This window comes from Gastrolobium bilobum, unplaced genomic scaffold, assembly GCF_033153095.1.
Source record: "Gastrolobium bilobum isolate Gb01-03AN ecotype WA unplaced genomic scaffold, APGP_CSIRO_Gbil_v1 utg10035, whole genome shotgun sequence".
NCBI lineage: Eukaryota > Viridiplantae > Streptophyta > Magnoliopsida > Fabales > Fabaceae > Gastrolobium > Gastrolobium bilobum.
Window position 1 is genome coordinate 76,794 of NW_026897370.1, and position 25,643 is coordinate 102,436.

Below are 25,643 nucleotides of genomic sequence, written 5' to 3' on the forward strand. Positions count from 1 at the left end.
GGCTCAAAAAATTTAATTTTTGTGGTTTGTTCTCCTGTATAAAATTATTGTATTTTGCAGTCCAACTACAAGTAGAGTAGTTTACAAAATCCAAAAACATTAAATGAAACACAAACCACTCCACGAATCACAGGAGTCATTTATCATGATTTTCTGAATTAGTCTAACTCACGATAACCATAAAACGTATGTAAAGCCAAAAAATAAAAAATAAAATAAATCCATTATATATTTCAACGATAAGCATCTAGAATCAAAAGCCAATCATGAAAAAAAAGGACCTGCAAAAGCGACCAATATAGTAAAGTCCTGGAGAATCCATCAGTAAAGTCCATTGTATTTTATTAAAAAAAAAAAAAAAAAAAGTAACCCGCGAGCTCGTTCAACCCGCGAGCTGGCTCGTTTGAGCTCGAGTCGGGCTAAATCGAGCTGGCAGCTCATTTTTGCCAACCCAACCCGGCTCGTTTTGTGCGGGTTACGAACCAACCCGACGAGTTGGCTCATTTTTGCCATCCCTACTACCAAGTTCTCTACCAGTCGTAACAAACTTAGACGCGTGGCAATTAACTTTTCATGCGAAAGTGTACCACGTCACAAAATCATTGACAACTACATTCGCTACCAATTGTAGCAAACTACAATACATTGCAATCTGAAAAATTTTACTGTTCATGTGATAATATGATATATAAATACCAAAAACGTGACACATTAGTTACTGTTCCTTCTATCTGTTCCCTTGTCCGTTCAATTGAAAAACAGCACCCCAGCAACAACAGTTTCTCTTTTAAACGATAACACTTCCACTCTTAATAGCTAGTTTTTAGGGTGAGGCGTCATTTTTCAATTGGAGGGGCAGAGAACGGAACAGCTTACACGAATTGATGATTCTATTCCCTACTACCGAACAACATAAACAATCTGACAAAGCAGGAAATAAAGACGTTATATCATTGTATTCATACAGACCAAGATGGATATGTATCCAACCACCAATTTATTTGGAAGTTCGAGTCAACCCCTCGACTTAGAAAGAGAAAATTAACCATATACCAATCGTCACACACAACACATTATACGAACCTTAACGAAGACGCAACAACTAAACACGTACTCACTCAAGTGAGCCCCACAATGTCAATATCATACCCATTATCCAACTTTACACCCACTTCTTACCTACCAACATTTCCCAACTATAGTCTGAAGCATTGAGGCAGAAAAAAGGGCTAGCACTATGTATAACTTGCAACCAGATGATGATATCAACGATTCTTACAGGTGCACCATTATGACATTTCCACTAGAGAAGTGTAACAAACCATTGCGACACCACCAACCCAGAAGATACAAGCTCCACGACGACTTAATAGTCTTTTATTTATCACCACCTATCCGCCCCAACCAACCAGACAAGGCATTTACTTCTTACGAACTTTGAACTGTAAAGATGCAGGTATATCTTCCTTCGTCCGGGCTGAAGAGCTCAGCATAATCTGCAATAACTTGCAAGAAAAGTTACATAATTCATAAATCGGCGGAAGCAGTCATAATTCTCTAGACTTCACAACATTGTTTGAAAGATAGTAATAAAGGCCAAGGCCCAAAGGGCAATATTAGACATAAACACCGAGATGATAATTTAGTGAAAGAGGATAAGAGCGACTTACAAGATTGTCCACATTTCAACTTATATAACTGGATAAGTTACAAACATCAACAAATTGAAGAATAATTTGATACTCACCTTTTGTACTAGCAAGTGCCTGCAACAGGTCAAGTCCAAAGAAACTCCAACAACATTCAACGACAAGGCAGCAAAGTTGGAGTTGAGTAGCAAAAGAATGCAGCACATTCGCTTTAATCCTTCAAGGACCTCAAATACATAATTATGTCAGCAATCCAAAAACTGAACAGAATGAAATGCATACATTAAACCAACAGCAATAAATCCAGGCCAGAAGCATACCATCTATACTCTCATACTGACATCACACAAAGTAACGACCTGTCCAGATTGACTGTCCTTGAAATTGCTCAGGCAGGGGAGAGAAGTGCTGATTTCCAGTTGTGAGCAGCGGCTGAGGCTGCAGCTGCTGATCATGGTGTGATTTTAAAAGGTCATAAGTTTGATATTCTGGCCAACCATTTTGCTTCTCCACCTGTAAAGGCACAGATGGAACTTGTTTTCCAGGAAAAGGAAAGCTGATGGTCCCACTCAATCCATTGTTATTGACTTGCTGGGAATTTGACTGAGAGTAAGTAACCAGACCATTGAGGCCTAAGTCTTTGGTTGATGAATGCAAATGATAGCCATCCAACCAACTATAATCATCCATAATTGGATTCCCATTGATTGAATCCAAAACAGGGGATTCAATACCTTGTTTAAGAGGAACAGGACTAAAACCAGGAGGAGGTCCAAGGTGCCTGGCAGGTCGACTGACTGGGGCTTTTCTCAAACCAGCCTGTAAGGCCGATGATGTCTTCACATCTAAGTTATCTGTAATTACTCCAGAAGATGCAATAGCATCGATTTTGGATGGAATCACAGATTCTGGAGCTTTTGAGAGACCATAAAACACACCATTTGAGTCAGCACTGACAGATTGTTGGAAAGGAATAGGAAGTGCAACATGGTTAGAGATGCCTACAGCTTCTTGTAGGCCAGGTTTCATCACATGCCCATTCTCAAATAACCTAAGACCTTTTAAACTGTTAGCAAGAGAAATTTCCTCCTCTAACCACCTTGATGTATGTGGCTGAACTGGCTGCAGGTTTTGAGGCACCATACCACTAACAGAAACTGGCAAAGTTTGAAAATTCAGATTATTGAGAGGGTTAGAAGTAGAATTAACATGAAATTTTAAATCCTCTCCAGAAACTTTTAGAGCAGGCTCCAAACCCTCATTGGGTGCCCATGATGAGACAACCACATCAGACCGCATCTCAGCCACTATTGGCTTGAAAACAATAACTTCATCATCATCATCTCCTTCCATATACTGGTGTTGTTTTGACTGGACAATTTCCACCTTTGATTTATCCGTTGGCTTTTCTTGCAGTAACTCTTCTGCATTTGGCATGCATGAGTAGGTGCCAAGAAAATCATCTGGGGTTTGAGGCTCAAAACCAATTACAAATTTCTTTGCCTTTGAATCAAAATATATCATTTTTTGATCAACCCTAACAACATTTGCTAAAGCCTTCCCTGCAGCTAAAATCCTTTTGAGTCGAGCTTTTGTGTCCTTATCACCATCAGTTCCAAGGGAATGCTTCCTTGAAAAATCCAAGATGGTTTGTGCAGGAAGAAGTGGAACAAATCCCCTCAACTCAAAGTCCTCCCACAAAGCAAGTCCGTTTTCAGTTTCCCCTTCTTCATACCTGCTCATGTTAGTAAAGCAAGTCTCCTCTTCGTCATCATCAATAGACATAGGCCCAACTGAAAGCAGCTTATTCAAGAAGGATATAAAATGATTCCAAAACTTTGATCTCAAAGTTGCCTGATTCTCATCCACATCATTGCCTGCAGCAAGATCTGGATAACAAGCCAACCACTCAACAAATACCAAAATGCCCGGTAAAAGAAAACTAGAAGAAGGATCATGCAGCTGTGCACATCTCTCTATTATGTAACCCATCAATTCAAAAGCTGCAGTAAATGCATTCTGAAGCAGAACAGCACGCTGTACAATTTCTGCATAAGTTTGACCTTCAGATTCCCTGTTCACATTATAAACTGTAAATACTAGAATGCAGACAATTCTGACAATGGTAAGTCCATTCTCAGAAGTATCAGTGCCAAAATTCAGCTCCTCATCTAGCCCTGAAGACAGAAGCTCATGCAGGCCAGTGTTAACAACAGCAAGAACTTCAGTGAAGGTCTCAAGGCTATAAACAAAGTATATGAGAAACAAAGGGGGAAAAGTCAGAAGAACATACGATAGATTAGTGGTGATACATATAAAGATATACAGAAAGAAAATGTCATGAATATATACCTTGTACGAGTAAACAAGATTCCATTTAGACGGACAAAGCGAGTGCAGAAGTATTTATAAGTTTCTTGTATGCTGGAAGCTCCTTCAGTTCTAGGACTGGCATCAACACCAGCACCCCTTGTCGCAAGTTTTGCTTCCACTTTTCCTCTTCCTTTTCCAGTTAATCGCCCATAAGATTCCTTGACTGCAAGAGCTTTAGCATCACTGGGAAGCTGATAGAAACTTTGGCGATTCTATAATAGAATTATAAAAATAGCTAGTTAGAATAATTATAATGTAATGCCAAAAGGATAAAAAGCCATATATTAGATAAAACGGTGAAAACAGGAAACAAAAATTAACACACCCCAGACAGGACACAATGAAATTAAACAGACTAGCTTTCAAGGCATGCTTGTTTTCATCTTTTTACTACACCAAATAAAATTATGAACTTAGAATACCTGCACAAACTCCACCTCAGACATGTATACATAACATACAAATAAGGGTATTACTAATCATCCACCCAATCTGAAATGTATAACCTTCCATTTTTAATGTACTTAATATTCATTGTCAAACACTAATAGTAAAAATAACCGAATTCCATCATCATAATAATACTTTAGCATGCAAGCAGTAATCACAATGTAAAGAAACATCAAGGTTGAATAACAAACCAAAAAGAATGAAACACAAACTACTTAAAAGATAACAACTTGATTCATTCTTGATAAATAAGTTGAACATCCCAAGAGCAAAATTATGGTCATATACTCATATTACCTTCTCAAATGCAACAATCAAGTTTTCTCTGGCAGTTGTAAATGGACTATCCACAGCCAAACTACGAAAATACCGATAAATAGCCACCAGCTCGTCCCCAGAATATGAAGCCAATAAAGCAAGCTGAAAAGAACATACTCATTAAAATGGAATATAATGACTAAGAAACCCGACTCGGAAAAAATTAAGCCACCATAAAAAATTCACAATGGATGCAGGAATGCCAAAAACCTGATGATGGGGATTCCCACTTGAAGGCCAAAGAGATGCAGCTTGTAAGTAGTAACTAGAAGCTGCTGTGAAATCCCGATTTATTGAGTCACCTTCACCATACATTCCTTTGTAACGAGCTAGATCACCCAAATATATCAGACAGCGATGACAGGATACAAAGCCTTTCTTCATGTCAGCAGATTTCTTCCCATCTTTCTCCATCATGATCCGATTCTCTGAGTCCTCAAAGTGACCAAGAGGAAGCCCATACTTTGATCTGATTTTCATAATAAGATCATGGTAAAATCCAGTTGCTTCTGAAAGAAAAGTCTTAAACTGCAGCCTTATTTTATTTATCCGGTCAGGTCGAGCAGGGCCTTTCACTCCCTGAGACGAGTTTGAGCTCGTAGAAGAAAGAGCAGCACTAAAGTATGCCCTAAACTCCTCAATCCGCTTATAGTGCAACTGCCAAAGAGCATACTCAATATTGTGCTGCTCAGAGAAAGCATGATCCTCAAGAATTATAGCTTCATAGTTCTCACGCATCTGTTGCCAAGCATTTGGATCTGAAGGGACCCGCGCCTGAGCCGACCTTCGCCGCTTATTCTCCAATTCAATGTTCTAAGTAACAAATAACTGATATGTTACAAACCAGACTTCTAACATTCATCTCACCCAAAAACCTTATGCAAATTAATTAAAAATACAAGAAGACCATGTAAAACAACAGCACGTTATAAGTTTTAGAACATTTTAGATTTAAATATGTATTCATTTTTTTACAAGTTTAGGAAATGAAAGTCCAAATAGATATCTTTATTTATTCATTCAACGTTGAAGAACTCAAGTTTTAAAAGAGATTCTCTAGATTAGCAGTCCGATTCACTGATTAGTGCCAATGTATTGTCATTTTCTCAATTCAAACCAATTTATTAGGGTCTTTCACGCAATGGTACTTTTATCTAGTGGAAATTTTTGTAAATAAGAGATTTAAAGATTAAGTAAATAACTCAAATTCAACTTCAGAAAATTTCAAACTCAAAATAGACAAAAAAAAAAATGGTATCAAAGAGATGGAAGAGCATTCAACATTACAGTTGAGACCAAACACCCAAACAGTAAACCTTCAAATTAAATATATATCAGTGCATCAAATTTTAAAAGTCAAGGCACCTAAAACAGGGCCCAAAACGAAAAGTATGTAACCATTCTGGGCATTACATATCAGAGCATCCTAATAACAAGTCCTCGCATTGATTTCAAACACTGATTCCAAGACAGAATCATAGAATTAGAGCAAACTTCATGTGGCTTTGTAGAGTCATCAATCTATTTGAAGAAAAAAGAACGTTGACCAACAAAACATTCCTCTATATGGACCAACAAACAGAAAAAATCAGATGGACCCAAAATGCCAAGAGAGTGCATATTTGTCAACTAACAGTACTAGATTTCTACAATATTTTGCTTGGCAGATTATAGGATATTTACAATAAGCCACTTTTTGTTCATCTAATTTTAAGGTTTCCAGCTCAGTGAATGACCAAAAGGGAGAAAAAGTAATACCTTTTCATAAAGGCGTTGTGCACGCTCCCATGATGAAGGAGCAGACATTTTATCCATCTGTACAATGATCATCCATCAATTATTTCTTGACTAAACTCAAGCTACATAAAACCTGCAAATAAAAAATTATACAAATTGCTTAATACAATGATTCATAAAAAAATAGTTCGCAAGTAATTGAGATAAAAAGTAAGAGTAAGGATATTCTAACTACCAAAAACTCTCACTACTAACTTACTATCCATCACATCACCATTAGATCAAAGAGAGAGAATGTTAAAAAGTTTTTGAAGAGAGAGAAAATGTTAATCTAATGGTAATGAGATAGTTAATAAGTTGGTAGTGAAAAATTTTGGTAGTTAGAATATCCCTCCTCAAAAAGTAAATGGGTTGTTACACAAAACATATGAACATACAACCTGGCCTCCTATCACATTAATATATCCATACCCTTTGAAAAGTAAAACTAAAACTGAATTCCAGTAAAACACAAAGACTAATTCGACTCCAAAATCTAAGATTGACTTGAATGAAAAAACTTAGGCCATATTAAAAAATACACAGAATAAAACCCTTGTAAAAAAATGACTGTAGCTGAAACCCTAATCGCTGTCCAAATCTAAACTAATCTAACAACAGATGACATCCCGTAAAATCAAAGTTCAAAATAAAACATCAAGTTTGTCACACCATGTCGCATGAATTAGCACAACCCAGTGATATATTATCGAAAAGGGTAACAAAGAAAACCCAAAACACAAAAGAAAACAAAACCAAAACAATTATCGGATCCCCCCTAAAAAAAAAAAAAAATCAGCTCAATTTAATTAAAAATATATACGGAACTAAATAAGATGTTTACAAATTCGAAATTCAAAAATCCCCTTCCGTTCACACTCGCATATTAATTGAATAAAAACAGAAAAGTGAAAAATTGAAAAAAGCGAGACAATGTATAAAGGAAGACACCACTTCCCAAAAGCAATACCAGATCTGCAAAATCCATCAACGATAGAACGTATTTGAACCAATCAGCACCAAGAATTTCCAGAAAAAAAAAAAAGATGAACGCGATGAAAAGGTTTGGGGGTAGGAAGAACCGAAGAGAAAAATTGAAAAACAATATATAAAAAAGAAAAAAAAAATGACCTGTGTAATGGGATTGAGGAAGAGGGAAGAGAACAAAGCATCGGAATGAAATTGAGGGGAAAATTAAGAAAGGTCTTCGCTAGGGTTTCGTTTAGTTACGTGAGAAGAAGAGAGAGAAATAAAGAAGAAAGAGAGAGAGAGAGAGGCTGCGTTGTTTCTGTATTGGGTCCAAAAAGGATGAGATTAGAAAATTCAACGTCTCTCTCTCTCAGTGTTGTGTTTTCCTCGCAGGCGACAGCCAACGACGGCGTTTTAGAGAAACCCGTTTCCAAGTCTACTTTGAAATGACCTCACCTCCTTTCTTTCTTTCAGAATTCTTTGGTCACACAAATGTATATTGATTGCAGATCGTATTATCTGTTTGTAACAATCAATTAACGTATTATTAATATTATTATTATTAATTAATTTTACTGGTATTAATTAATTTTACTGTTAAATTGATTATGTTAATTTAATAGTTATATTTATTTTCATCTTTATATGGTTATGATTCTCCATATTTAATACAAAAACATTAAATATAAGGAATCATAATCATACATAGATAAAAATAAATATAAAGTATTAAATATAGAAAATCATAAACATATAAAGATATAAATAAATATAACTGTTTAAATATGGGGAATCATAATAATACATAGATGAAAATAAATATAAAGTATTAAATATAGAGAATCATAACCATATAAAGATGGAAATAAATATAGCTATTGGATCAACATAATCGATGTAACGGTAAAATTGATTGGTAGTAACATTAATTAGTTGTTACAATATCATTTTCCCATATTCATACATTAAAGAAGTATTTAAGTTTTCTTTTTTTTTTTTTTTTTTTGATAACAAGTTTTCTTTTTTTAGAAGAAGTATGTAGGTGCTCCATTTGATTAAGATTTTAAAGGATTTTTTTTATAAAAAAAATTATTAGTATTTAATTAGGATTTTTAAAGATCGTTAAAAAATCATATGGTATTTGATGAAGATAATTAAGATTTTAAAGTCTATCCAAATCTCGTGATATTCAATCAGGATTTTAAATAAAGAATAAGCAATCTTCTGACATTCAAAAATCCGAAGATTTTAATGAATTTTTCAATAGTAGAGATCTTGTAGGATTTTTCAATAGGAGATATAAATATTATTCCTGTCTCACAATCCTATTCATACCCTAACTCTTTATGGCTCGTTTAGTTGACAAGATATGATAAAAACAGATAAGATAAGAGAGTTAGATAATGATAGAAATTGATATTGACATGATAAACTCATATCCTATCATGTGTTTGATATGCACTAGGTTAACAATATGTTAGGATTATATTATCCTATCATGTGTTTGAGGTGAAATAAATAATCATCAACATATGATACAAATAGAGATTAAAATGCCCTTTTTTAACACTATCTCCAAGGATAGTATCATTATATTATCCACAACTCTTTTTTGTCTAAATTTTAAGGTAACGGATCTACTTACCACCAAAATAGTTTATTGTTTTTACAACTAATTTAATCACGTTGATTTCTATCAATCTAACGATCATAATTTATTGGAAATTAATAACATTTATTATGTCACACTTATTAATTAATTATTAATTTTCAATAAATTATGACTGTTAGATTGATGAAAATCAACGGTGATTAAATTAGTTATAAAATTGGTAAACTTTTTTGATAGTAAATATATTCTGCCCCAAATTTCAAATATAAAAGTAAGAGATTCAAACTTCAAATTAACATTACATTACATGATTACATCACCAATATACAAAAAGAAAGCCCAGTGAGAACATAAAATGAGATACAGACAAAGCACAATCAACCCATGAGAAAAATTAAACAACAAATCTAGCTTGAGCAAATCTAGAAAAATTAACACTGTCAGTGATTCTCACATAATCATTTGCAAGTAAAACAACATCGATCTTGGAAGCAAATCCACCTTGAGTTTCATCAAGTGCATTATCCAAAATTTCATAAATTAAAGAAAGAAAATAAACTCTGCTTCAATAAAAAAATCTCTAAACAAAAAAATAAATAAAATTGCTGCAAAAATATTAAAGATAGAAATATATAAAAATATGTAAAAACTGAACCATTCCCCTGTATTAAAAATAAGTAAAAATTGATTACCAAATAAAAAAATAAGTAAAAATTGTGTTACCAAAAAAGTTGTAAAAACTCAACAATAGTAAAACATGCAAATAGCGAAACTATAAAAGCTACGTTTGTGCATATAAGTGAGAGTAAAAATAAAAAATAATTTATCAAAAAAAAATCTCAAATTATCAAACCACCTCAGAACTCAAAAGTTCTGAAGTTGCTTGGTTGAAAGAAATTTAGCATATTAATAATTGGAGTTTCTAGGTTTAACCGGAAAAAAAAGGGTCATCATACCTGGGTTGAAAAAGGGTGGAATAAGAAGAGAGAGGAGGGGATGAAGAAGAAAAAGCGTGGAAGTAAGAGACGATGAAAAAGCGAGAGGTCATGAAGTGAAGAAGAAGAGGACGAAGTAGAAGAAGATGATGGTGGCAAACTAACAAGGGTAAGTTTGATTTTGGGGTTCAGAGGTAGTAGCAATGGTAGATGGGAGGGGTTTGTCATGTTGCACGGTTGTATCGGGAAAAATAAAAATTAGGGGTCTGTTTGAAATCTATTTTGAAAAATAGTTTTTTTTTCTAAACAAAAAAATAAAATAAAAAACTCATTTGATAAGGCCTGTTTTGTAAAAAAAAAATTAAAAATTATAACTTTTTTTGTACCAACCCTAATTACCTCTTTTAGGCAAGGGTAGGTTCCTTCAAGTATCTCCACAAACTTCAGCTCTTTGAGCCGGTTATGGGACTAATCTCAAGTGCGGGGCGAGTCAGTGATTAAGATTTTATGTCGTTCCCAAATATGGTATCGGTGGGGATCAAATCGAGGTCCTTCCAACACCTACTCAGCTCTTGTAACACCTCATTCTAGAATCAGTTTTTTTATCACCATTTATGATATTAAGCGTAATTACAATCACACAATTCAATTAAAAACTACGAGTAAAATTTTTCTTTTAAAAAAATCATTTTCTTTATGCTCTCCTTGATTTTTGACATACATAATCCAGATGTGTAATTTTAACGTCTAATTATAGCGAAACTACTACATAAATGCTTAACATCATCATCCAAGTAGCTTCCATAAGCATACATGGTCAAATAAAAAAAACAAAATCCTGACGCTGCTCGCTGGACTGCTCGCTTCAGCGAGCAAGGCCAGCGAGTAGCTCCTTTCCACGTGAGCAGCTCGCTAAAGCAAGGAAGGCAGCGAGCAATTAAAATTCAAACCCGAGAGCAACCCAACTGCAGGGGCTTGCTCGTTGGGCAGCTCTCTAAAGCGAGTGTGTCAGAGAGCAACCCCTGTTTTTGAAAAGGGTCTTCCTTGTTTTCTAGCACTTTCTAGGGATTTGAACCTCGCATTTCTCAATATTTGGGGTACCTAATTGACCAAACATATATATTCTTAAGTCTAGGAACATAACATTAATTATCTCACCAAAATTCTATAGGATTCTCATTATTTCTTACACTTCCAGAAATCTCATAATGTCTAACTTGTTTCTTAATAAAACTTTGTTTCCCTACATTGTGAGTCATGCATGATTGAACATACCAAGCTACCAAACCCTATATTGTTCTAGGCTTCTTACTAACTTTTCAGTATGTAGTAATAGACTTTAGGAGGATCCTTCTTTCAAATGTTACCATCAACCAATTTAATATACAACATAAACATAAATCTCATGATTTTAATTTCCATGCTTGACATTTATAATTTTCATTTACAAACATCATGGTGCATCTTTGAGCATGAATCCCATAAAGGGGTAATTCAAAACATAAAAAGGGAGATTGGGGGAAGTTGAAGCCCTAGCTACATTTCTTATCTGTCAAGCAATCCGAATTTTACATTCTTGTTCTTGTCTTTATTTAGTTTTATAATTTTCGAATCCAAATTGAAATTCATAATTGATTGTCCAACTTAAGCGAAAGTAATGAATTAGTGATCGAAATTATAATCCTCGTGGGAACGATCTTGTACTCGATACACTTTATTACTTGTACGACCGGTGCACTTGCCGAAGTCGCAACAAGCTTTTGGTGTCATTGCTGGGGATTATATACTTCAACATTAATAGTAGCTATATATTCTTCAGATTGGATCTTATTTTCTGTTATTTAAATTCTGCTTTGTTAATTTAGCTTTCATTTAATTAGTCTATTTTCTGGTTTATGCGAAGTACCATTGACACCGAGTCTTTGCACTTTGATCCAGAGATAGAGAAAACTGCAAAAAGAAATAGAAAGATTGCAAAAGAGAGAAAGCAGCAAGAAAAAGAAGCGTTAAGCTCTGTTATACAAAAGGAAGAAACTATGGCAAACAATAATAAACCTCCGCAGGAAGAGTTAATAGATGCATTTCTCACTCCGAGCCTTCCTAGAGCCACATCAAGCATTGTTAGACCGATAGTGGCTGCGAATAATTTTGAAATCAAACCAGTACTACTCTCAGTGGTTCAGCAAAAATCAGTTTGCAGGCGGCGATGATTAAGACAATCACCTTCATCTGGATAAATTTCTTTTAATTTGTGACACTATAAAGATGAACGGAGTAATAGATGAAGCAATTCGTCTAAGGCTATTCCAATTTTCCTTAAAAGAAAAGGCACTAAATTGGCTTCATCAACAACTTGCCAACAATATCAACTCCTAGGATAATTTAACTGTCAAATTTTTGGCAAAATTCTTTCCAATGACCAAGTTTAATCAAATAGTGAACGAGATCACAAATTTCACCCAACAGGAAGGGGAATCTCTTTGTTCTGCTTGGGGAAGATTTAAAGACTTGTTGAGAAGATGTCCTCAATATAAGTTGCAGCTTGGGCCAAAGGTGCATGTGTTCTTCAATGGAATATCACCTTCTTCCCGAATGTTTATCAATGCTGTTGTAGGAGGTTCATTGAGACAAAAAAACTCCTACTCAAGCATTGGAATTATTTGAGTTTATGGCTTCTTTGGAAAATGAAAGTATTCCAACACAGCCAAGGAGAAGGGTTTTTCAATTAGAAAATAATGATGCTATGTTTTCTCAACAAAAAGTTATTTCTCAACAATTGTCAAATCTCACAAATATGTTTGAAAAGTTTCAAGTCTCTGCTGTGCAGACGCAAATACCAGCTTGTGAATATTGTGGAGGTGAACATGACAACAATAACTGCGGTGTGTAACACCCCATTCTGGACCGGGGTATTAACACACATATGATATTAAGCATAGTCACAATCACGGAAATTGAATAAAAATAGGGTAAAACTTTTTCTTTATAATCGACGTTTTCATTTAAAACAACCATAATTAAAACAATCCCCATAACATGATCATAACCAAAATACATTTGTGGAATATAAATTCTATTGCTTAAATATCACAAAATACAAACACAAGATTGCTAAGTGGTTCCCATAAACCAACGAAGCAATAAAACACTATTACACATTTTACCAACCTTATTAGGTTCGGTTTTTACAAAATTGTACTTGACCTATACACTAATTAATTCTCATCTTTTATTATGTTAAACTAGACACACTAAGGTTTCCAATAAGGTATCATAAGCTTAATTTGGACTTCTATAACTCCAGATATGTTTACTGTAAGTTAACTGCTCAAAACTGTCAATATACATCAACAGCGAGTTTGTACAGTTTTGCAGCGTTCCAAACTGCAGCAAATCCACTTATCTTTTTACTCAATTTTGGATATGTTGTATTTGACACCTGGACCTTCAATTTGATATATTATAAGTGTTGTTTCGATAAGAAACGAAGGAGTTATGAATTTTCAAATTTGATCAACTTTTGCCGTCTTTTCCACTACAAACTGGGGAGCGAACTTGAACAGCAAACTACACCTTATTTTTCTCTCATCACAGTCCTACATTTTAGGACAGTAAAGCTTACATCCTAAGCTTCAAAATGATTGCTCACACGTTTCATTTGACCAAGTATTGAGTAAGATATGACTTACCTAAGTCATACATATCACACTTATGTTTTCCTATAAATTTTGACAGCATTTTCGCTATTTATTCAACAACTAGGAATTTCCAAATTCCCTCTGATAATCATACCTGATTGACACAATATTCATTCCATTCGAACTCTATAATAAAGATAGCTCTGTGCCACTTACATTAAACTACAATGCACTATTTACATATCTTTGTTATTCTTTACAAAATATTTACATAGGCAACATAGGCCTTTCAAAACATTATCTACACTAGTTATCATGTCAAAACATATATACATCAAATTCACAAAACATGCATTTGTTCAACTAGCAGCTTCAAGCATAACTCTAGTCTTCATCCATTGGCTTTTTACCTTTATCCTCATCTCCAATTCCAGAAGTACCTGAAATATATCTCATAACGCGGAGTGAGATAAACGCAATAAGCTCGAGGTTTATAGAGAAATCTCCACCCACGAGTTCACTTCCTGCATTACATGTTAAATTCCTAAACATAGAGAACACCATATATTTTCAAATAATACAATTAAGTATTTTGCCTCTTTCTTACCATTCATTAACATATATAATCTTTCAAGTTATAATTCCATTAAATTACTTTACAATATATATTTTCACAACATATATTTCACGATCTCATTCTAGCAATTATAATCAACTAGAATATACTTATACCACACAATCAAAATTTACTTCAGAATCAGAAACTCTTATCAGAATTATCCAGACTTATCAAAATATTATATATCTTTGTTTTACAGAGTAATCAAAATCAACCGAAAATCAGATACACTTCCAATAATACATATTCTCAGTAATTCCACCAGATAATTATTGATCCTATATGAATGCAATCTATACTAGGATTAACACTTCTCACAGATATTTCAAACAGAAACCATAATCCACTTGATTACGACGGAACATTAAGATGGAGAAAGCTCCTAAACCGAGAACTTACCTGTTTCGTGTTCCTATTATTAACTTGTTTTCCAAGCTACCTACACTTTTTACTTCCACTTACTATATTCGTTTACACTCTGGTATTGTTCATAAAAATACAATCAATCATCATTTAAAAACACATATTGCTCAACACACAAACAATTTACATTTCACATGTTAATTCAATTACCCACTTGGTAATTCTTTTAATCACTCTTTTATTAATCTTTCAATTAATAATTCATGTCATACCACACAAGTCTTAACATAATTTCACACCTTAACATTAGATCCACATTTCTAGTTAGTTAAACCACTAACCCAAATAAACACTTGATACTTTATTAAGGCTTAGTATACCTTAATACCACTTGAATCTTACTTGATTCCACTTCACAAACTGAAAGAAACTGACCTTGAAGGTCGAGGCATGTGAGAGGGAAAAACAAAATTTTTCGAGCGGAATAACACATACCATATAAAGAAACATGCTTTAGGGCATGGATGTTACCTTGTTTGCTTTCCAAAACTTGAGGATGATCAAGATGAGGCTTGAAGATGCAAGCCTTCTAATGTTGATCCACACCACCCTTTGTCAAGACGGAAGAACTCTTCTTCAAGGCCACCAACGAAAACGCCAATGGAGGCAAGCTATGCGCCCAATGTGTGAAGGAGGAGGCTAGGTCAAGGTGTTTAGAAAGTGAATATTCAGCAAGAATAGACACAAAAGTGGCACATGGTTTTACTTTGAAAAAGGGCTAGGTTATTTCAAAACTCTCTTAAGAAAAACCTGACAAAAGGAACCCACAAGGAGATGAGAGAATAAGTTAATTAAAATCAGATTTTCTTCACTTAAATAAAGCCCTTTGTAGCGCACACTAGGGGGATGAGTAGAGTTGTTGCAAAATTCAAATCTTGTCAACAACCTTCTCTCACATCCTCATGATATCAAGTGAATATCTCAACAAGAATCTGACTCAACAACCATCATATGGCCAGCCATATGGTGTGCCCCACTTGGCCTCATAACACTCCAGATACGTTGAGCAGATGCATTCAAACTTGAACCAAATGTCTCACTTATTCTCTCAACAAACCAAATCTGACTGGAGCTCATTTGGTTGATCCTATGACCATCATCAGATGCCAAAATCAGCGCCCCATATCCTCACTAGAAGATTCTCAAAGATCTCCTCTTGATATTTGGGATTTGTTCCAACAAGATCTTATATTATCCTTTTGTTATGAAACAACTTTTCATAGCCAATTCAAATTCGAATTCAAACATTGGAATTCAAAAGTTCAAATATTTAAATTTTAAATTCAAATTCAAATTCAAATTCAAATTCAAAATTCAAAATTTAAACGTTTGATAATTAATTTAACTAATTAAATTAATTAGTAATGTCTTGGACCATCCAAGCCCATTAACTAACCATACACCCTTTTTCCCTTTTGGTGGGCTTCCAAACTTCTTCTTGGGCTAACAACCAAAATTAGGCCCAATACCTTTAATGCTATATTGTCATGACAATAAAGTGTTAGTGTGTGACCCATTAGGCCCAACATAGCCACTGACATAAATGGGCTTGGGCCCAATAAGCCCATAACCCATACAATGACAACACAGAGCACTAGCAATGCTTTGTTGCCCCAGAGCTAGTTAGGTTAATGACATAATCATCCTATTATACATATTTGGTTGCCGTATGTATTTCCTTTCGTCTCGGTTACCTTCCCATAAAAACTAGGGTAAGGAAACGTATCAACCCCTGCGGTTTAGGGTAAGCTTTATTCGAAATAGGGAATCTTCAATTTACTGACTCTAAAGGCAGATCATCTCATGATCTCTTTTACTATGCATAGATTCCCGAGTCACTGTAAATGTCATCCCAATTTCTCTGGTTTACAGATAACCTAATCTCTCACAGAGATTTGACGAATTCCTTCAGCTTATCACCCTAGCCATGTGCTCTTTCAAGACAAGCCCAACAGTATACCTATGAGTCTCCATGTTTCAGGCAGACGAGGTATCCAGTCAAAGCATGCTTTCTAAAACACAGTCTATGCAATAACTTCTGGTCTAAGGAAAGACATACCCAAATATAAAGAGACTACTCTAATGATACTCTCTGTGAGATTTCCTTATAGAGTCTCTTTGTGGGTCTGTTCAGTGCGAGCTATGCCCTTATAGGTCCACCCACGACTTTAGCTAAGACATCTCCATATCTGTAGCTCATGAGGTCTTTACCTTGCATCCGAATACAAGTAGATAAGTCGTGCTAGTCTTACCCGAGATCACTGATCCCCATTCTCAGTGTCTCTAGACTAGGAACTTAAAATTAGGAATAAACATCCAGTATCCTTGAATCTTCATGATCGTGATCTCATCACAGATACTCAAGAGATACCTATTTTATTCCAAGGGGTTTATCCAGTTACTCATATATAATATTAACAGTAATATCAAGACAAAATATGAAACAGGATAAAGAATGCTTTTATTTATTTGCGACAATACAAAGGTCCACTTATGTCCTAATCTAATCAAAAGATTGTCTCTAGGACGTCCATATACTAACACAAACACCATACAAAATTTAATTAAATTTAATTAACATACCATGATATTTAATTCATCATGTCTGAATCATTGACCTAATGATTCATGCATTTTATGTATTCTTTTCTTACAATCAATTTATCCAATTGATACATCATTCAACCTAATACATAACCACTTGATATTAGCTTAACTTCACTTCACACACAATCTTACATAACACTTTAACTTATATTCTTTCACACACAATTTACCTGTACTTTATTTGTGTAATCTTCCTTACAATTTATCATGTTTACAAACTCTACATCCAACTTCAATTCTTTTACCATTTTCTTTACATAGCCATATTGACACCTGTATGAATCCATTTACTCTTCTCACATCAAATCCAATTAAACTATGTTCAATCTTCATTCTTTTTATCAATTGAACATTACACAATATTTAATTATCAAATTACATAATTATTATGCATTGAACATATGTTGGCTGAATCATTCATTTAATCTTTATACATGATTTACCAACTTAATCACTTTATAAATCACACTAATATACACTACACAATCCTTTAAACACTCTTTTCAATTACAAAGTCATTCCTTGATATTTAACTCTAGGTTTTCAAATGACACTTATATAATTTATATGTCATTAATTTGATTTCTTTTCAATGTAAACTACTTTAAACCTTGATTAATCATACACTAGGCACTTTAATCAAACTAACATAATCAAATATTAATCCATGCCATTTTAAGTATACATGGCCTAATGGCCCATTTACAAAGTCTATGACTTTATCTTACATTTTCCAATTGATTTCTCTTAAACCAAACATCATCAAATTATCCGATGATCTTAATTTCATTTAAACATTTTATAACACCTCCTATTTCTAAATGTATAATTATATGCGATAATGTTGATTAAAAGGGTAAGATTAGTGAAAATCCTGAAATTACGGCCAAAATACGTAAAAAGGGCAAAATGGTAATTTGCCAAACAAATAACCCTAGGCTTGAAAAATTAAGTAAAAGATCTCAAATGGTAAAAATAATGTCGGAAATGGGTTCAGAACGAAAAATCGAGTAGATAGGCAAGTTTCGGAAAATTTGATGAATAGTGATTTTACCAGTGTAAAATACTGCGATATAATTGTACCAATAAGCGTGAAAATATAATCAGTATTTTTAGGAAATAAAAATATGACGTGAACGAGAAAATACATAGGTTATGAATTTGTGGTTAAACTGGATGATTTAAGAAAGTTAAGTGACGTGTGAGACCCACTTTAAGTGGCTTAAGTGATTTAAAGACACCAAAGTCATGAAATCAACCAATTTCTCTCTCAACTTCCTTCTTCTCCCATCGAGCAACTTCACCATTTGTGAGGGTTTGAACTTTTGAATTTCTAACTCATTTTCTAGACACTTTTGAGAGAAACTCTCAACTACAAAGTTGTTCCCCTTGAGATTGTGAGTGACTTTCATGTAGAGTACACCTTGTTGGAAGCTTTGTGGAGGGAGAAAATACCCTATTTCAGCCACGAAAATATTGAGTTTTTAGAGAATTTTTGGGGCTTTTTGTGTTGAACCATTGGTTGGAGATCACTCCCTTGGACCATTGGAGGCTATTGGTGGTAAGTTTTCATATTCTCAATGAGTTTTTATGTAGATCATAAAATGGTGAGAGTTTGGAAGTTGTGAGTTGAGTTATGGTAGTTAGGAACATTAAATGGTATGTCTCATTTGGAATTAAATGCTTAGAATGATAAATGATGATGATTGGTGCAATAAAAATTATTGTGATTTGGAAAATTGTAACTTAGTGAAATTTGAGTTGAATTTCAATACTTTGTGAAATTGGTATGTTGTGTAATTGTGCAATTGAGTTGTGGAGTAATTGGTATGAGTTAATTATATGATTTTATGATATGTGGAAGTCTTGAATTGGATTGAATACCCCTAGGTTGGTGGGCATGAGCATGGTGTTTAAATGAATGGTAGGTTGGTGTGATGTAGTGAAATTGGAAAGAGGAAAGTTGGATGTATTGTGTGTGTGGGATTTCGACCATATGGAAAGAAATAAGGAAAATGATGTGAAAATATGGTACAACCAATGAGTGATGCCTTGGTGCATAAATGATGAGTTAGTTTAATGACTAAATTAGTTGTGGTAATCGAATTAAATGTAAGTTAGCCATTGGCCTAAGTTGTTGTGTTGAGAATTATTGTTTTGACTTGTATTGGTAGGATGCAAGTATTGATGATATTGGTTAATTGTTGAATATAGGTTACCTCGCACGAAATCAATGGAAGTGGATTAAGCTCGGAGCTTACGTGGAAGAGCAAAATTTGTGAAGTTGAGGTAAACCTTTGGAACTTGGGTTTTATTCCTTCGTGTGTTCCGCCACACCTAGTGGAAGGTTGTGGTTGGATTTGATGCTCTTTGACATTGTGTGAAATCGTATCTTCATGCATTATTGCTTGATTGTGTGACATGCTTGGAGCATGTTGTGTGATATATCTGTGATCTCTGGCCAGTAGATGTGTGTGATTTGGACTTCCGCTGGAGATATCCTTTGAGGATTCCGGTCGGGTTTTACCGTGGGGCCGACTCTGGGAGCGGTACCAGGATGATCTAAACGTGGGACTTCCGCTGGATAGGGCTCATTAGGAGTTCCAGTTGGGTTTTGCCATGGGGTCGTCTTATCCATGGGAGAGGCACCAAGAAGCTTCCCGGGAGTTATATAATGGGGTCCTTGAACGGAATCCTTATGTGGATGTTCTTGGATTTGTGCCCAGTTGTTTGGTGATTTTGTATGTTATGCATTTTACATGATGTTATTTGTTGCACATTAAGTGAGCCATGGGGTGGAGTGATCCTCTAGTACCCTTGGTTTACTGAGATATATTTGTATATCTCACCCCGCGTTTGGGGACATCATTTCAAGATATAGTGAGCATGGAGGAGCTTCGGGCAAGAGGCCCGCTTAGTGGAGGAGTCGAGCATGATGTGCATTGGGAGGACATGACATTTTGGATGACTATATTAGATGCACATAGCATAGTGTTTAGTATTTTGGACTTAGGTTATGAACATATTGCATGTTGATATTGCCCTGCTTTTGGGTGTTCATAACTATATGCTAAGTCTTTGTAATTCATGTAGAATTTATGCCTTTTGATTATATTGTTATTTTGTGTGAGCATGTCACTTGTCCATGGCCACCTATTTGTGTTTTAAGGCATTGGAAGACTTGTGTTGTAAATAGACCATTTGATGTTTAAACCAAACTTTTATGATTTTTTATGACTTTTTTACCTTTTTAACTTAGACCATTTGATTTAAGGCATTAGAATTTACTTTTTATGAATTTTTTACATTTTTAACTTAGATTTTTCTATCAACTTTTAACCAAACTTTCAAGACAAGACTCCCACCTTAAGCATCAGACTTTTGTGTGTGAGAATGGGTCCAAAGAGCATGTTAACCGACTTGCACAAGTGGGAGGAGAAATAGCACACAATTTTTGACTTTTCAAAGTATAAAGTTGTTAGTATATGGATGTCCTAGAGACAATCTTTTGATTAGATTAGGACATATGTGGACCTTTTATATTGTCGCAAATAAATAAAAGCACTCTTTATCCTCTTTCATATTTTGTCTCAATATTATTGTTAATATTTTATATGAGTAACTGGATAAACCCCTTGGAATAGAACAAGTATCTCTTGAGTATCTGTGATGAGATCACGATCATGAGGATTCAAGGACACCACACGTTTATTCCTAATTTTAAGTTCCTAGTCTAGAGACACTGAGAATGGGGATCAGTGATCTTGGGTAAGACTAGCACGACTTATCTACTTGTATTTGGATACAAGGTAAAGACCTCATGTGCTACAGATATGGAGATGTCTTAGCTAAAGTCGTGGGTGAACCTATAAGGGTATAGCTCGCACTGAACAGACCCACAAAGAGACTCTATAAGGAAATCTCACAGATAGTATCATTAGAGTAGTCTCTTTATATTTGGGTATGTCTTTTCTTAGACCAGAAGTTATTACCTAGACTGTGTTCTAGAAGGCATGCTTTGATTGTATACCTCGTCTGCCTGAAACATGGAGACTCATAGGTACACTGTTGGGCTTGTCCTGAAAGAGCAGGGTTAGGGTGATAAGCTGAAGGAATTCGTCAAATCTCTGTGAGAGATTAGGTTATCTGTAAACCGGAGAAATTGGGATGACATTTACTGGGACTCGGGAATCTATGCATAGTAAAAGAAGATTCCCTATTTCGAATAAAGCTTACCCTAAACCGCAAGGGTTGATATGTTTCCTTACCCTAGGTTTAATGGGAAGGTAACCGAGACGAAAGGAAATATATACGGCAACCAAATATGTGTAATAGGATGGTCAAGTCATTAATCTAACTAGCTCTGGGGCAACAAAGCATTGCTAGTGCTCTGTGTTGTCATTAAATAGGTTGTGGGCTTGTTGGGCCCGAGCCCATTTATGTCAGTGACTATGTTGGACCTAATGGGTCACACACTAACACCTTATTGTCATGATGATCTAGCATTAAAGATATTGGGCCTAATAATGGTTGTTAGCCCAAGAAGAAGTTTGGAAGCCCACCTAAAGGGAAAAGGGCACATGGATCATGTAATGGGCTTGGATGGTCCAAGACATTACTAATTAATTTAATTGGTTAAATTAATTATCAAATATTTAAATTTTGAATTTTGAATTTGAAATTTGAATTTTGAATTCGAATTTTGAAATTCGAATTTTGAATTTAAAATTTGAAATTTGAATTTTGAATTTTGAATTTTGAAATTTGAAATTTGAAATTTGAATTTGATGTCTTTCCAGGAAGTGGAACTACTCATTCCCTTCATCTCAGCAATCTTGGCCCTCTTGGCCTTACTCGTAATACAGACATCCTCGATGTCCCGACACTGCTGCACCAGTGTCCCAAAATCTCTCAAAGTCGCTCCAGCAAAGGCAACATCTATCTCCTCACTAAGTCCCCACGGAACTTAGCAGCCAAAAAGGTCAGAGTAGGCATAGCCATCCGAAAGTGTGCAAACTTCACCAGCTCATTAAACTTTTCCAGGTACTCGTCAGCAGACAACGAGCCTTGCACCAACCTGTCGAACTCCCCCTGCTTCCTCTCTTGCGCATCATAAGGGAAGTACCGACCCAGAAAGCAATCCTCGAAGAATGGCCATGTCATAACATGACCCTGCATCTCAAAGGCATGATAGGTTTTCATCCACCACGTGGGCATCGCCCTCCAGCATATACCTCGCAAACATCAGCTTTTGCGGATCCGTACACTGCATGACCCGAAGGATCTTGTCCAACGCTTGAAGCCATCTCGCAGCAGCAATAGGATCATAAGACCCATAAAAGGAAGGTGGCTTATGCTTGCGGAAAGCACTAAGCCGGCGGTCAATCACATCACGATCCTCAGCAGGCTCCAAGTAGGGTTCCATCACCCCAGAAATATGACCAGTGCCCTCAACATGGCTCTGGCTCTCGTCCTGCAGACTAGGTGGAGGTGGAGGCGGTGGTGGCGGTGGAGGTGGTGGCGGATGGAACTGACCAACAGCAGGACCAGCCCTCATCTCCTCCAACATGACCCTCATCATAGTCATGTTTGCTAGGCGGTTCGCCTCCAGTACATCCTCAGTGGCTTTCCTGTTCGCCTCTCTGACGGCGTCCATCATAGCCTGGTTTTCCATTCTCATGGCCTCCTGGTCAGCTAGTCGGGTCGCCTGCATCTCAGCCCATGCAGCCAGGACAGGATCAGATTGATCCCCGCTAGTGTCTCGATTCCTCCGAGGTAGTACCATGACTCTGCACAAGTTACACAAAGAGTGAGTTGATCAGGCCCACGCAATGTGGTCACATATGCATCATCATAACAAAACCCAATAGAGAGAACACACAGACAAGACTCACAGCAAACATCCTAAGTTATTGCAATACATACAGGCTTTTTTCCTAGAAAGTGCTCTGATACCATAAAATGTAACACCCCGTGTATACCCGGTTTGTTAACATGTCATCGTATTAAGCCACGCTTAATTTTAAAAATGCGGAATATCTTTATCTTTTCAATTATGACGTCATTATCATTAACAAGTTGAATTACTTAATTCATTTCCAAAACATTGTCTGTATGTAATTGCAAAAAGGACAGCTATCTACTCTGAATAAAATCATATATAATTAAGTGAGTATCTAAGTCACGGAACTACAACGCGTAGTCCGGACAACATCCTGATACATTATTACAACTCGAATCTAAACTAAGACATAGTCAAACAATGTGGCATGGACAATCCCCATGCTCACCAAATAAGGCAACAAGCCCAACATAGTCTCAACCTCCCATGCACGGACACGCTTTTTCTTTGGAAATTTACGTGTCGGACATGTGTCCGACACGCTCGGACACGCGTCTGACACGCGGTCAACATTTGAGGACACGTGGTCAACTCTCCGACACGTTCCGACACGCGGTCAATATTTGGTGACACACGGTCAACATTTGGGGACACGCTCGGACACGTTTTTTTTATTTTATTTATTCATTTTTTTATTTTTTTTATTTATTTTTTTATTTTTTTGTTTTTTAAATCTTAATTTTTTTTTGTTAACTAAATATAAAAGAAATAATTCATAAATTAATTTTTTTCTGTTATAAAATTTGACATTAAAAATTAACAAACTACGAAAAATTATTTATATTTATATTTATGTAATAAAATTTAAATATTTAATTGGTTATATGACTTATTGTGGATTCTTATATGTATTAAATATAAATCATATTATATATATTAAAATTTTTATTTAATATCAAAACGTGTCCCAACGTGTCCAAATATGACATTTTTTAGAATTAACGTGTCGGCGTGTCGTGTCGTGTTGTGTCCCGTGTCCGTGTCCGTGCATCATAGGTCTCAACAGCAACATCATAATCATAAAGCTAACAGCAAAATAGCAACAGACATAATCCAGCATCCAACATAATCAGCATACAACATATAATCCAGCTAAGCTCCGGCCTCCTGCCGCTAGAGGTCTCAACCCCCGCATTACCTGAACCTGAAATATATGCCCTAAACGTAGGGTGAGATCTCTAAACAGAAATCTCAGTAAGACAAGTGGTCCTCAAGGATCTTCCACCCTAAGCTCACTTACATGTGCAATATAAGTTCAAAAAGCAGGTATATGATATAAGTTCCAAAGTCAGTGTAATGCAACAGATAACCATGTCATGTGTGTCAAGATATTCTACTGGCCAGAGAAATGCAGGATATACGTCTATTTCCTACAATCAGTGCAAGACGCCACTTGCACCCACCCACAGAATCACCATATTGTATGACGCCACATACTCAGGTTTTTCATCTAGATGGAACAACACATGCATATTATAAGGCCTTTACACTTAACTGTTCAAAAGCATTCCAATCATCAAAGCATGAAAACAGATCATGCATATAAACCATTCCCCTATGGGGTATGGTGGAACCAACAATGGCTAAACCGAAGACACGAAAGCTTACCTTGCAAGCTAACTATCCAAGCTAAGAGTCCACACTAGCTCAAAAGCTCACAAACAGCAAAATCACAATCTGTTTATACAGTAAATAATCATCAATAACCATTTACCAAGGTTACATTAAGTGATTAAGGCTTTCCATCTCATTTTAAGTCATTACATGTTGTTTCTGCAGGAGGTATTCGAATACTCCAGCTCTCTAGAAAGTATTCGATTACTTTCACTCAAGTATTCGAATATCACAAGGTATTCGAATACCAACACCCCAAGTATCCGAATACCACAATATCCGGATACCAAACGCACTGTATTCGAATACTCTCCAGTATTCGAATACTTCTTCAAAGGTATCCGAATACTTTTCTTCCCAGAAAAGTATCCTAATACTCCTGCAAGGAGTATTCGATTACTAGAGGACAAATATTCGAATACTACGCGAAAAGTATTCGAAACTTCTCCTCCAGAATGCAAAAATATGAACTGCCATCTGCACAATCCCATTTTTAAGGGTCCAAACGTGATTTGGAGTCCAATGACTCCACAAACAGAAGTTCATTAACAAGTTAGGAACTCAGAAATACATTCATTTAATCAAATGGTCCAAGTTTTACTTTTTAACCGATTAAACAAGCTTAAAAACATCAAAATGACAAAGAGGTTATCAAGTATACCTCTAAGGCTCCAAAACTCGAAAAATGAGGCACACAAGGGGTCCTCTACACAGCACTAAGGTTCTGACTTTACCAAGGTACGAATTTGTTCATCAAG

General features: G+C 35.5%; 1 protein-coding gene across 3 annotated transcripts; it reads right to left on the minus strand.

Annotated features, from left to right (window-relative positions):
* Positions 1–715: 715 nt before the first annotated feature.
* On the minus strand, positions 716–7,953 carry LOC133306320 (nonsense-mediated mRNA decay factor SMG7). Of its 3 annotated transcripts, none has more exons than XM_061506623.1 (8): positions 7,698–7,953; positions 6,549–6,660; positions 5,001–5,603; positions 4,770–4,892; positions 4,002–4,234; positions 1,970–3,891; positions 1,748–1,866; positions 716–1,496 (listed from the first exon to the last, which is right to left on the minus strand). In XM_061506623.1, the coding sequence occupies exons 2-6, from the start codon at positions 6,618–6,620 to the stop codon at positions 1,992–1,994; spliced, it is 2,931 nt and encodes a 976-aa protein (XP_061362607.1). In that variant the 5' UTR covers positions 6,621–6,660; positions 7,698–7,953; the 3' UTR covers positions 716–1,496; positions 1,748–1,866; positions 1,970–1,991. The 3 variants fall into 3 exon arrangements, with proteins under 3 accessions (XP_061362607.1, XP_061362606.1, XP_061362608.1); XM_061506622.1 differs by having other exon boundaries at positions 1,748–1,876; XM_061506624.1 differs by lacking the exon at positions 7,698–7,953 and adding an exon at positions 7,537–7,661 and having other exon boundaries at positions 1,748–1,876.
* Positions 7,954–25,643: the final 17,690 nt, after the last annotated feature.

Excerpts from the sequence above, each read along its gene's own strand:
- LOC133306320 (XM_061506623.1), bottom strand. The coding sequence starts at position 6,620 with ATGATCATTGTACAGATGGATAAAATGTCTGCTCCTTCATCATGGGAG. Across the intron at positions 5,604-6,548 it reads CACAACGCCTTTATGAAAAG|AACATTGAATTGGAGAATAA; the intron begins GTATTACTTTTT and ends TTTGTTACTTAG. Across the intron at positions 4,235-4,769 it reads TGATTGTTGCATTTGAGAAG|AATCGCCAAAGTTTCTATCA; the intron begins GTAATATGAGTA and ends ATTCTATTATAG.